Raw genomic sequence first — 13,723 nt, 5'->3', positions numbered from 1 at the left:
ACAATATATCTTGTAGATTTTTGACAATAATGTACATGCTATGATTATATTACTAGCACCGGTTGACTTAAAATGAGTGTTGTTGATTATCATACTTGTGAACACCAGCGCATGTTATCGTAAAGTTCATGTCACCAGTGTGAACGTTGCGTTAGCAGACAGAGATATGTGGAACCACATCGGACTGTTAAACAGCTTCTCCCCTGACTGCCTCCTGCAATTCTGATGGGGAAAACAGTTCGCTTGACTTCATCCGGGGGATATTTAACGTTATCTATTGCTAACCTGCAGCTCTTTGAACTCTCGGTGCAAATCGGGGTGTCTGTCCGCGAGATGCTTCGCCAGGTTGGACGTGTTGCCTTCCTTGGTCATCACCGACTTATAGCATCTCTTACATACGGGCCTTGTGGTGTCCGTGGGCTTGCCCTCGCTGTCTGCAATGTAAGCGAAATATTTCCATATTTCGCTCCGTGCGTCTGCTTTTACAACAAGCCTCGGACGGTCGGCAGGAGCACTCGTGAGACTTTCGGCCATGTCTGTCTCGCTCTGCTCTGTGACTGTCTGTCACCGTAAAGCCACGCCCACTCCGTCTGCAGGCAGCGAGGAAGCAGAGAGAAGCTGCACAGACACGCTGTCGCAGAAAATTCAGAAAGTACCGATACTAATAAAACATGAAAAAGTATCGTTCTTAACGGCTGGGTACCGCGGTACCTTTCTAATTTCGGTATACCGTGCAACATTAGTGCAGACCGAACCGCTGAGCTCATTAACCTGTTCTTCCCTGAGTCCCTTTTTGAGGTTCCTGCTCGAAAATGACATGCTCAGAATAAATAGGGTATATCTCTGTAATTACAAGCTTTATGTGCATTATCTTGGTATGACAATAAAGGTAACACTTGTGAGATTCCATCAGAAGTGTAAGCAGCACTACTAATGCAACTGTGTCAGAGTAAATGCAGATGGAGCATAATGGAAGAATTTCTTCCCTCGCCAAAAAAAAAATGTCATTTTATATAAATATCCCTATGAAAATAATGCCACAGTAGCGAAAAAACTCAATAAAGCCATGGAACAACATCTGGACATCACCTGTGAAAGTTTGATGCTGCTGAAATAAAGCAGAGAAAAAATTATAGAGGTTTAAGTAAAGAAATATATAGGCGTCCTCAAGTTCAAGCTCAAGTTAGGCACAATTTGGCACCACTAGTGCCATTTGAGATTTCTTAGGTACCAAGTTGTAAAATTAATTTCATTTAATTTAAATGTCATTATGGGTCTAAGAAAAACAGTTTTTGAAGAAAAATAAATTAATAAAAAGGAATCCCCCCCCCCCACACACACACACAGAGACCCTACAAAAGGACTACATTTGTCTCCAACAGGGTCAGATTACTTTATTCGCTATAATACAACAATAACTGTAATAATATAATTATCGTAGGGACATAGTAATAAAAAATAGTAACAATAATGATGGAAATCAGCAACAACAACAAAGTGCATCAGCAACAACAACAAAGTGCCACAACAAAGTGCAATAGCAACAGCAAAGCAACAAAATATTCTGCAAACAACTATGTACAAGACACAAATCCTTGACTTGCACAGCCACAGGAAGATAAAATACACAAAGGCAGCAGAAAAGCGAATGTCAGTCCGTATATTCTTGCGTCAAGCTAGCCTCCAGTGTGTCACTATGCGTCATAACCTTTTAGCGCGACAGAGCCCCATTGTCCTTACGCGCGGCAATATCTTCCGTCCCCATTGGTCAATCTTGAAGCATGACACCTCGTTGGAATCGTAAGAACCAATAGAATCAAGTTCTGAGCATTGTTTTCAGTTAAACCACACGACTAGCGAATCACAAAGCGATAAGGATGAGCGACACTACATGACGGACAGGCGCTTTGACCCAACCAGGGCCTTTGAAAAGCGGGCTAAGCATGTCAAAGAAGCCAGAAAGACATCCAAAGCATGCTGGGAGATGTAGTCCTTCCATTTCAGCCGTTTTTATTTCTGTGGATTAAACTTTTCACTTTGATACTACAAAGGTAAGACAGCATTTCTGGTATTATCAAATGCGCTTATTGTTTTCTGTCATATTTGGCTGCTGGATCAGTGAAACTTGGGAAGAGGGATAAAAATAGTATTGTTGGAACGTGTGGAGACTCTGCTATGGAGTGGATGCAGTGAAATCTTGCTGACATCAGAGCAGCCACTGCGCCGGCTTTATTTGTCTGTGTCGCTAGTATTTCTGTGTTTTCGCCCACATTGTTTGATCGCTCGGTGTTGTAACTCTGTTTGTTGGTCATAAAAAAAGGTTTATATGAGCGTGTAGAAGAGATTCTTATCTTTCTGTGGGTATGCAGCATGTGTGTCTGTATGCAAGCTACATGTCGCTGCAGAGGGGGATGCTGTTATACTGCCTGATAGCCCCCGCCGGCGGGGGCTTCTGGGAAGAACAGGTTAAGGACCGGTTTTATTGGCCTAAAATGGCCTCTGAAATTGCGACATACATCCAGAACTGTGGAAAGTGTGTAGCTAGGGAATCCGTCCCCCAGAAAGCTGCCCGTTTACAGCAGATTACAAGCAGCAGCCCTCTAGATCTGGCCTGCATAGATTTCCTTTCCATTGAGCGCGATTTTAAAGGCATAACATGCTAGTTGTCACTGATCATTATACCAGATATGCTCAAGCATTTCCCACAAAAGATCAAAAAGCTCTTACTGTAGCCAAAGTCCTCTTTGAAAAGTTCTTTGTGCATTATGGTTTGCCCGCTCGCATACACTCAGACCAAGGTTGATATTTTGAAAGCAAACTCATAAAAGAGCTCTTAACCCCGCTTGGCGTCCGAAAGTCCAGAACATCACCTTACCATCCTCAGGGTGATCCTCAGCCTGAGCGGTTTAACCTTGGCACACTTGATCCAGCTCAGAAACCAAAATGGAGCCAGTATATAATTCAGCTAGTGCATGCTTATAACAGCACAAGACATTACGTCAATGGGCACTCGCCCTACTTCCTTATGTTTGGAAGAGAGGCACGGCTACCAGTTGATTTGAGTTTTGGCATTGGATCAGATGATGATGATTTGAAACATCACCAGTATGTGGCCAACATGAGAAAGGAACTACGGAACGCTTACCAGCTAGCAGCTAATGCAGCTTCCAAGAACCATGAACAGAACAAAAAAACGATATGATGCGAGAGTTTGAAGTCAGACTTTGGAGAAAGGTGACTGGGTACTAGTTAGCAATCTTGGCATCACAGGAAAACACAAGACAGATGGAACTCACTACCCTATGTAGTGATTGCCAAGTTATCTAATATCCCTGTGTATTGGGTAAAACCGGAGAGAGGAACTGGCGTTGTGAAAACAATACACCGAGACCACCTGCTACCCATTAGTTACCTGGTGAGAATGCCCACTCAATCAGAATGGACAACGCAGCCAAAGAGACCGGTAACCAGGGCACAGCAAACCAGTCAGTGATTGATAGTGTTTAGCTATTCATTTAGGTCTGATGGGGACATCCAGACATTTAGAAGGGTGAGGATGTAGCCCTTGCTAAAATATTTTGATGACCGAATATATAAAAAAATATACCGAATATATAAACAATCCACAGATTGATGATTCATAGAAGTTTTATTATTTTATGATTATTTGTTTTGAGAGGTGTCACTCATTAATTTATTTTATACGATTGGCATGTGTAAAGCTTACACAGGAGAATTTGGTGCGGCTTCAGGCATCCAGCAAGGTTATTGGTCATGAGCACTTTCAGTGCCCCGGCAAAAGCTGAGAAATTCCTGAGTCGGGCGGCCAAGGACTGGGACACAGACATTTGACAAGATCGTGACTTGGACTGAATTTTGGCCTGTAATGTCAATTTCACTGTGATTTGGGTGAGATTAAAGGCCTCATTATCTCATGGTCATGAGGTGGTTTCTGCCGTGGTATGTAGGGAGATAAGTAGTTATATGCTAACCTGGGCTTTAACCCAGCGCCAGTGTCTAGCTTCGACTTTGAGTTTGGGGTATGGTGTCACCTCTGGTGGGTTTGTTTTCTCCTGGGACGTGTCCATATGTTCAGGGACTGTACAGGGTTCTCTGTGTTTCAGCACATCAGTATTTTCTCAGTTTATTGCTCATCCCTTTTGTCATGGTCATGTAGTACATCACTTTACACTGTAGACAATATCTATCAATCTATGCTAAGAGGTCCAAGAAAGTACAGTAAATGACTCTAGTCAGCTGGAATGTAAGGGCGACAAATAGCCCATTAAAAAGAGGAAAAGTGTATGCTCATTTACGTACACTCAAAGCTGATATATGTTTCCTCCAGGAAACAAATATTAAAAAACAACCGCTAGGATATTTTGTCCTTTTGTTTCACCTCTTATCCAAGAGGCTTCATCAGTTCATGTACGCATCTGACCAGGCTGGGACTGTTCCAACTAGCTGGTGTGAGATTCAGGTATTTAACCTCTCACAAGGCCGATGATGTCTCTGAAACCCTTTGTGCTCCAAAAGCCCACGCCCGTCGTTAGAGTGACAGTCGTTGGTGGGCAGTTGGTTTCGACTTCATTAGTGCTCCATTGAGTCTGATCGACAGTCGTTGGGGTCCCACGGGGCCATGTGTGAACAGTTGTCCTTTGAGGTTAGATTGTTGAATCTCCTGGGAAGGGCTGAAAGGGCAGCATTGTAAATTGGAGATAAGTGGTGTCTCAGACCTCCTCCTCTGTTTAGAGATGGTTTCTCCACTTTTACATAGATGGCTTCTTTTACTCCTCTTTCAAACCATCTGTCCTCTCTGTCCAAGATTTGGACATTGCTGTCGTCAAAGGAATGAGGGTGTTTTGAGGTGTAAGTGGACAGCGGAGTCCAGGCCAGAGGAGTTAGCTCTCCTGTGTTGGGCCATGCGTTTATGCAGTGGTTGTTTTGTTTCTCCAATGTAAAGATCTTTGCATTCCTCGTTGCATTGGACAGCATACACCAGGTTGCTTTTGTGGGTGTGTGGTGTTCTGTCCTTCGGATGTACCAGTCTCTGTCTGAGTGTGTTACTGGGTTTGAAATACACAGGGATGCAGTGTTTGTTGAAGATCCTAATGAGTTTCTCCAATACCCCAGCCACATATGGGATGACTATGTTGTTTCTCCTGTTATCTTTTTCTTTCTCAACCACTTTGGTTTTCTTTCTGGAGGCAGCTGCTGTTTTAACAAAGGTCCAGCTAGGGTAGCCACAAGTTGTGAGGGCGCCTCTCAGGTGCTTGCGTTCTTCCCCTTGAGCCTGTGAGCTAGTGGGTACGTTATCAGCTCTATGCTGCAGTGTTCTGATAACACCAAGCTTGTGTTCGAAAGGGTGGTGAGAGTCAAAAAGTAGATATTGATCCGTGTGAGTGGGTTTTCTGTATACCCCTATGTGGAGGCTCCTATCATTCTCCATATGGACGTCACAGTCCAAGAAGGGCAAGCTGTTGTCCTTAACTTCCTCTCTGATGAACTTGATGTTTCTGTCCACTGAGTTGATATGTTCAGTAAAAGTTTGCACCTATTCGGATTTGATCTTAACCCATGTGTCGTCCACATATCTGAACCAATGGCTTGGGGTTACTCCTTTGAAGGAGTTCAACGCCTTGTCCTCTACCTCCTCCATGTACAGATTTGCCACAATAGGGGATACTGGCTGAACCCATGGCACAGCCGTGTTTCTGTCTGTAAAAAATGCCATTAAACTGGAAATATGTGGTATTCAGGCACAAATCCAGAAGTTGGCAAATGTGGTCTGGTTTGAGATTTGTTCGGTTTTGTAAGGAATTCTCCTGCGTGAGCCGCTCTCTTACCGTGGCCAAGGCCTCCATGGTTGGAATACAGGTGAACAAGGAAGTCAGATCGTAGGACACCATGGTTTCATCCGGATCCATTTTTAGGTCTCGGACTTTGTTCACAAAGTCTATGGAGTTTTGGATGTGGCGTGGGGTGTTTCCCACCAGTGGTGCCAGAATATTGGCAACATGCTTGGCAATGTTATAAGTGACCGAGTTTATGCTGCTGACAATGGGCCTGAGCGGGGCCCCTTCTTTATGGATTTTTGGGAGTCCATATAAGCAGGGGGTTGAGTCCTGGGGGTAAAGCCTGTAATACTGTGGTTTGCTAATGACTCCTTCTTTTTGTAGTTGCTGTAGACATTTATCACCTTCTTTTTGTAACCGCTGGTAGGGTCTCGTTTCAGAGTTTCATAAGTGTTAGAGTCACTGAGTAATGCAGAGATCTTTGCCTGATAATCAGTTGTATTGAGAACAACTGTGCATCTACCCTTGTCTGCTGGAAGGATAGTGATGCTGTGGTCTTTGCTCAGTGCCGTTACTGCTTTTCTCTCCTCAATGGTGAGGTTGGATGGGGGGACCTTAGCCTGGGACAACGCTGCTGACACTTTCAACCTTAGCTGTTCAGCCTCAGTTCCATTAAGGTTGTTTTTCTTTATAGCCGATTCCATAGCCGTAATCAACTCCACAACGGGTACCTCTTTTGGTGTCATGGCAAAGTTCAAACCCTTGGCTAAGACCTCCTTCTCTGGGTGGGAAAGATCTCTAAACAGAGGAGGAGGTCTGAGACACCACTTATCTCCAATTTACAATGCTGCCCTTTCAGCCCTTCCCAGGAGATTCAACAATCTAACCTCAAAGGACAACTGTTCACACATGGCCCCGTGGGACCCCAACGACTGTCGATCAGACTCAATGGAGCACTAATGAAGTCGAAACCAACTGCCCACCAACGACTGTCACTCTAACGACGGGCGTGGGCATTTGGAGCACAAAGGGTTTCAGTGACATCATTGGCCTTGTGAGAGGTTAAATACCTGAATCTCACACCAGTTAGTTGGACCAGTCCCAGCCTGGTCAGATGTGTACATGAACTGATGAAGCCTCTTGGATAAGAGGTGAAGCGTCTTCCTAGACAAACAACCAGTCCAGTTGTTTTTGACTGAAATTGCTTTGAGGATATTTCTGATGAATTATGATGATGATACATTTATATGGCCCTGTTTTGATGACCCCATTTTCTTTCAAAATCTTTTCAATACTACGTCCAATATGTCTATCCCAAATATAATCTTGGGTGGAGACTTTAATTGTGTTTTGGATTCAGTCCTCGATCGGCAACACTCCCAAATTAATGTATCAAAGAGCAGTATCACTCTTAATAATCTGGTACAGTCCTATAATTTGGTAGACTTCTGGAGGCTCCTTAATCACACAGCATGAGATTTTTCATATTTCTCAGCCTTTCATACATCAAATTCAAGGATTGATTATTTTATATTGGATTCTAAATTATTGTCGAAAGTCACAGAATGCAAATATTATAACATTCTAGTTTCAGATCATGCCCCGGTCTCTTTAAAGCTTAGTCTGAATCATAAACATTGAGAATTCAATTGGCAGCTAAATAATACTTCAATGAAAGAGAAGGAATTTAGCTCTTTCCTCTGAAGCAAAATTGATCTTTATGTAGACATTAATGATAATGGTGAAGTTGGCGACTCCACACTGTGGGAGGCCATGAAGTCTGTTCTCAGGGGCCACATCATATCTTATGAGGCAGCGGAAACAAGAAAATCTATGGCTAGATGAACTGAAATAGATAGTCAACTATCAAATCTAGAGGCGTGTTATAGGTTGGATAACCAGCCTGAAGTACTGAAAAAGATCTCAGCATTAAAATATGAGTACAACTCTATACTGTCCAAAAATGTTTTGCATCTGCTGGTTCAGGTAATACGAAAGAATTTGAGTTTGGGGATAAACCCCAAAGGTTATTTACATGCCAGTTAAGACAATCTTAGGCATTCAGGTCCATACACTCACCGAAAGAGGGTGATGGGTCTCCCCTGAGGGATCCCGAAAAAATTAATGAATGTTTTGCTAATTTTTACAAACTTGTCACAGGGAGGATCTGAACCAGAGAATATGGGGAAAAATGGAAAATCTGGGACTGCCTTGCCTGTCAAGAGAATCTTCATCCTCATTAGATGCAGGCCTAAATTTGAATGAGATAAAATAAGTGATTTCCTCTCTTCCCAGCAATAAGGCAGCAGGGCCAGATGGCTTTTGCATTGAATTCTTCAAGGTATTTAGTCATAAACTTTCCCACTTATACTAAAATTGTATAATCACTCATTGATAGTCTGTAAATTGCCCCCTAATCTATATAAGGCTAATTTTTCTCTCATACCCAAACCTGGGAGTGACCCTCATCTGGTCTCCTCTTATTGTCCTATCTCCCTGCTACCTATTTAAACCAAAATACTTGGGAAAGTCTTAGCCAACAGATTAAAGGAGCACATCTGCTCTATTATTCCTCCTGACCAAACGGGTTTCGTGCCAGGCAGACATATGTACTTAAATTTACGCCGCCTGCTCCATATTTTGTATATCGAACATATTGAGGAATCAGTGATAATCTCTCCAGATGCACAGCGTGCCTTTGATCATGTTGAATGGCCCTATATGATGTTTACACTAAAAAAAAATTTGGTTTCGGGCCCTCCTTTATGAAGTGGGTCGAGCTTATCTATTCTCACCCAACTGCCTCAGTCATAACCAATCAAAATATCTCACCCTCTTTAGTGATCAGTCGCGGGGCGTGTCAGGGGTGCCCCCCCCTTTCCTGTTTTCGATTATTATAGAACCGTTAGCAGTTAGTATTAGACAAAGTCGCCTAATATCTCCTATCGACATTCACGGACAAGAACATCATATTTCACTGTACGCGGACAACATTCTTTTATTCATCTCTCATCCCCAAGTCTCCATACCTCATCTTTTGACTTTAATTAATAACTTTGGCAGACTCTCTGGATTACTGGGATAAGAGTGAGTTAATGGCAATCTCTTACGAAGTTGATATGACATATATACAGTCCACTCCTTTTAAAAAGGCATTTAAAGACTTCTCATATCTTGGTATAATTGTCACAAAAAAACCTGAGGACCTTCTACAAAAAATTGGCATAATAAAGTGGAGCAACTTAAACAAAGTATAAATTATTGGAAGACTCTTCCGATTACTCTTGTATGAAAGATTAATGATATTAAGATGATTGCGCTGCCACATTTCCTACATCTTTTTTAATCTCTTCCATGTTACATCGCCCAGTACTGATTCAAACAATTAGATTCAATTATTGTATCTTTCCTTAGGAAGGTACAATAATTGGGCAGCTTATTAAAGATGTAGTTTGAGATGAGATGGGCAGCTCATTTGTCTACTTGCTTGGTGGAGGAAAGGCCCCCCCCTCCTCTTCACACTCCTGCCCTGCCTGGTAATGCTTAGAACGGTCGCTATGTAACAAGACCTCCTTGCTAACATTGCTCAACAGCCCCACCAAAATTAAGAAGTCACAGTATAATAACAGCTTTGTAATCAATGGTACACTACGCACATGGGAGCAGATAAAACTTCATATCAAGGCCCCAAGTGTATATATTGATACTCCAATCTGTGATAATCACGCTTTCATACCAGACCTAAATGATATTGCTTTTTCTGCTTGGAAACGGAAGGGTATTGTTAACATAAATGATGACATTTTTGCCTTGTTTACACAGCTACAAGCCAAATATTGACTACCTGGCTCAGGTTTTTTCAGGATTTTATAGATTAGAGATTTTGTTAAAAAAAAATGTATCAAGCTTTGAAGTTTTGAATAAACACTGTTCTCTGGAGACTATCAATAGTCTGGACCCGGGCACTCGTTGGGCAATCGCTGTTTTCTATCTTATACTTAAACTTATAAAAAAGCATGGACAGACGAGTTAAATATGGAAATAACTGACGAGATTTGTGAAGAATGTCTGCGAAACGTACAAAAGTGTTCAGTTAACACAAGGCACAACCTAATACAGTATTAAATCCTCCATAGACTCCATTACTCGCAAGAAAAGCTACATAAATTTTACCTGGATGTCCCACCAACATGTAACCGATGTGAATCCTCAATAGGTACTCTAACACATTCGTTCTGGGCATGTAGTACACTTCATTTATTTTGGAAACGTATTTTTCAGTGTTTTTCTAAGGCTTTTGGTAAAAATCTGGCACCCAACCCTCTGGTCGCCATTCTAGGGGCCACAAGTGTCCTTTCCTCTGTCAATACATTTGAAAGAAGAGGAGTTCAAAAAAAAGACTCTGTGCCTACCTATAACCTATTGTTTGGGAAAATTTTCAAACACTTTACATCTGGAGAGACTGAGACTCTACAATGATGATAGAGGGGATATGTTTGATTAAACATGGGACCCAGTATGGAACTACCTTAAAAATAGGAGCCCATAGACACTGACTATTGTACAAGAACATGATCTTGTATAAGTCTACAGACCTATTTAACTATTGTTTTCTGTGCTCTTATAGTCTGTCTTTTGTTTACGCCAATTGTATGACCATGGCGTATTGTTGTAAGGCTTGATGTGCTGTGTTCTTTACTTTTTTTCTCTTCTTTATGGAAAATCAATAAACATATAATTTAAAAAAAAAAGTGAGGTAAGCTGAGAACAAGTTAACAGGCTAACATATGATGTGTATATATTATATGATGACTGATTGCAGATTCAAGGCGGTATTATTAGGTTATCTGGATGTGTTGAACATGTAACTTTAAATACAACAATATAATGTTAATGTTTTGTAAGTACTGTTGTGGAGATTTTCCTGAGCTGATTGTGATTCTGAATTTCAGTCAGCGCCAATGGAAGGAAATGGCTTGTCTCGCTTTGTATATCCAGCATTGTCCCTATTTGTAAGTGAACCAACTACCACACAAGTCAATAACATTTTTTAGCCACTGTCTCCAACAGTAAGGCAGAAGGAAGTCCTACATTTTATCGACACTGTCAATACCTTTAAGGTGAACTGGTTGAGAAAGTGTCTCAGAAATATTGACTCTATCTGGTTTCTCATCTCAAACTACATCTTTAATAAAAAATGGAGGTCTTTCATTTCTTTTGAAATGTAATTTATTTTACCCAATATATTACCAATTACACTATCAAAATTTCATCAAAAAACTCTTCTAGCATGAAGCTGCTTTTGTCCACAATTTCTCACCCCACAAGGCTTTCCTCTGGAATAATAGCAATATGCTTATAAGAAACAAGTCCCTATTCTTTCTAAAATGGTTTGAAAGAGATATCAATATCCTTGAGCTTTTTGATAATGCTGGTAATGTGTTATTTTATGAACGTTATGTCTGTTCAGTTTTCCTGTTCCCTCCAGAGCATTTCTATCTGTAACCCGTGCATTTCCAATAGTTAATTCAACTTGTAAAAAAACACTTGAGTTACAGTGGATATAAAACAAGTCAGCCTGTACTGAGGCTGAGTGGAACTGAACCAACAGCAAATAAGTGTAATAATAAACATATTCACCAGTGTATTCAAAGTATCAATGGAGTTGTTTTACTGGAGATCCTTAATAGCGGACAGAAACTGCAGAAGAGTTTGGCTTCTACCCCACACATATTGCATATCTAACAAGGCCAAAGAAGTACATTTTAAAATACTGCATAATATATTCCCAGTTAGTATTGAGAAGTTTATAGATGTTGATGATTTCTTGACTTTTTGACAAATGAACACAGAAACAATGTCACATCTGTTTTTTTACTGTGATATTTCAAAGATGTTTTGAAGTGATGTTGAATCTAATTTTTTTGATGCTGCCAACTCTCTCTGTCTACTCTCTGACCCTTAAAGATGTTATTTGCTACTATGTTAACCCAGAAGATAATGCTCTTGAACCTCTGATTAATTTAGTTCTCCTATACGCAAAATCCTTTATTCACAAACAAACATTTGTATATCTAAATTTTTTCCTTTCCTCCTGGAACGGAGCTCTTGCTTAAATCTCTGATTTTGTTAAATAACAAAAAAGTAGAACCTTACCGAGTCATTATGAAGAGTTTTTTCCCTGAATCCCCTGTTTGAACCATGTATTTTTTATTTATTTTAATCAGTATTATTCATTTAATTGCTTTTCTTTCTTTTTTTTTTTTTTTCAAAACGTTTTGGCTGAATGTCATCTTGCTATCTATCATCGGTCTGTTGTCAGAGTCTGAACGAGGAGAGGTCAGAGCCCCTGCTCCTCAAAAGGTCTCTGTACGGCCCTGCACCACAAATTGCTACCTGCTCTGGGTGGTGCAGGGCTCTGTGTTATGTTGGCAGACAAGAGCTCAGTAAGTAGAATAGAAAGCAAACCTGCAGAGCTACACATGACAGCACTGATAGCTTATGAAAAATAACTTAAGTGGTAGAAGAAGAGCTAACTGATGCCATGGTGAAAAATATATATTTTCCACAATAAACTATAAAAAATGTAACAATTATCGATATATCAATACATTTACTACATATAATGTGAGAAGTGAGAATAAACTTAACCAGTGGTGAAATGTAACTAAATACATTTACTATATTTAAGTACTGTACTTAAGTACAAATTCAAGGTACTCGTACTTTGCTTGAGTATTTCCATTTAATGCAACTTTACACTTCAACATTTAAAAAAAAAACGTTTTACTCTGAAAGCTTTAGTTACTAGTTACTTGCCACTTACACTTTACTGCAGCAGTAATAATAATCCAAAAACACCTTCTATAATAGTAAAACACTGGGGGAACATTGCAGAATGAATACTTTTCCCACTTTAAGAACAGTAGTTTTGCTGGTAATACATAATTTACTTGCGAAAGGATTTCAAAGCAAGACTTTCCCTCTGTGGTGTTGCCACTTACTTAAGTTAAGGTTCCGAATACTTTTACCACTGCACTTTACAAAGAGAGCAGATTCTTTGTTATAGCAAATGTAGTAAAGGCTTCTGGAGTGAGGCTGTTATTGTTGTGGTCTTTAATGATTGCAAAGAATGCCACAAGATGGCGACAACAGACTATGATCACATGAGCCAGCAACTATTTTCCATGTTTGTTTCAATCCCACTGTTCAGCATCAGCCCAACAGAGAGGGGGCAGGTTTGGAGAAAGAAAACAAGACAGAAACAGATGGGAAATGGTGAAGAAAACTACTTCTATGAACGGCCAGAACCAGCAGGAGATCCCTTCTATTCAAATGCAGCAATCCTGAACAACAGAGGATCCGTTTTTATGATGGAAGACTTCAATCAGATTAATCAGATTTCCAAAGCAGCACAATACCTCAATCTTACTATGAGTTCCTCCCCAAATGACTTTTTTCGACAAAGAATTTTTTTTTGTTAAAAGAAAACTTACCGATGAGATAATAAGCAGGAGAAGGGAGAATGTAGCTGATGTTTCCACAGACATGTTTCTCTGCAGGCTGCAGTCCACTGAGTTGTACTGGGTCCTGTGGCAGGAGGCTCACTCTTGTTATTCTCCCAGCTGCTGACTGATGAAGCCTGGGAGGAGGAACTGACTTAAATACCAGCCCCATGGGTGTAGCAGGAGAAACCAGAGCCATGCCATTCTGCTCTGATAGGTGAACATATTCAAAATCAAATGGCCTTCTTACAGAGACAGGCTCCTCAGTCATCTCTTTAGTCCATAGAGGTGTATAGGTGGCTAAAATGGTAATAATAATTACTATGTTTATTAAAGATAGTGTGACTTCTTGCTGTTCATGGAGGAATTTTTTGGTCTCTAAATCATAAATATTTCATATTGTGTTGTTTTTACCTACTCTAT

The 13,723-nt window shown here is 40.7% G+C and overlaps 1 protein-coding gene across 1 annotated transcript in view; it reads right to left on the bottom strand.

The window, feature by feature from the left end:
* Positions 1 to 13,421, bottom strand: part of ccn2b (cellular communication network factor 2b) — a 45,626-nt gene extending 32,205 nt beyond the window's left edge. Inside the window, exon 1 of the mRNA XM_083926054.1 lies at positions 13,292 to 13,421. Within this exon, the coding sequence (XP_083782180.1) occupies positions 13,292 to 13,345 (54 nt within the window). The 5' untranslated portion in view covers positions 13,346 to 13,421. The remainder of the gene's footprint in view (positions 1 to 13,291) is intronic.
* Positions 13,422 to 13,723: the final 302 nt, after the last annotated feature.

The sequence above is a fragment of the Echiichthys vipera genome (assembly GCF_963691815.1).
Source record: "Echiichthys vipera genome assembly, chromosome: 13".
NCBI lineage: Eukaryota > Metazoa > Chordata > Actinopteri > Perciformes > Trachinidae > Echiichthys > Echiichthys vipera.
This window is presented reverse-complemented; position numbering and strand designations above follow the sequence as displayed.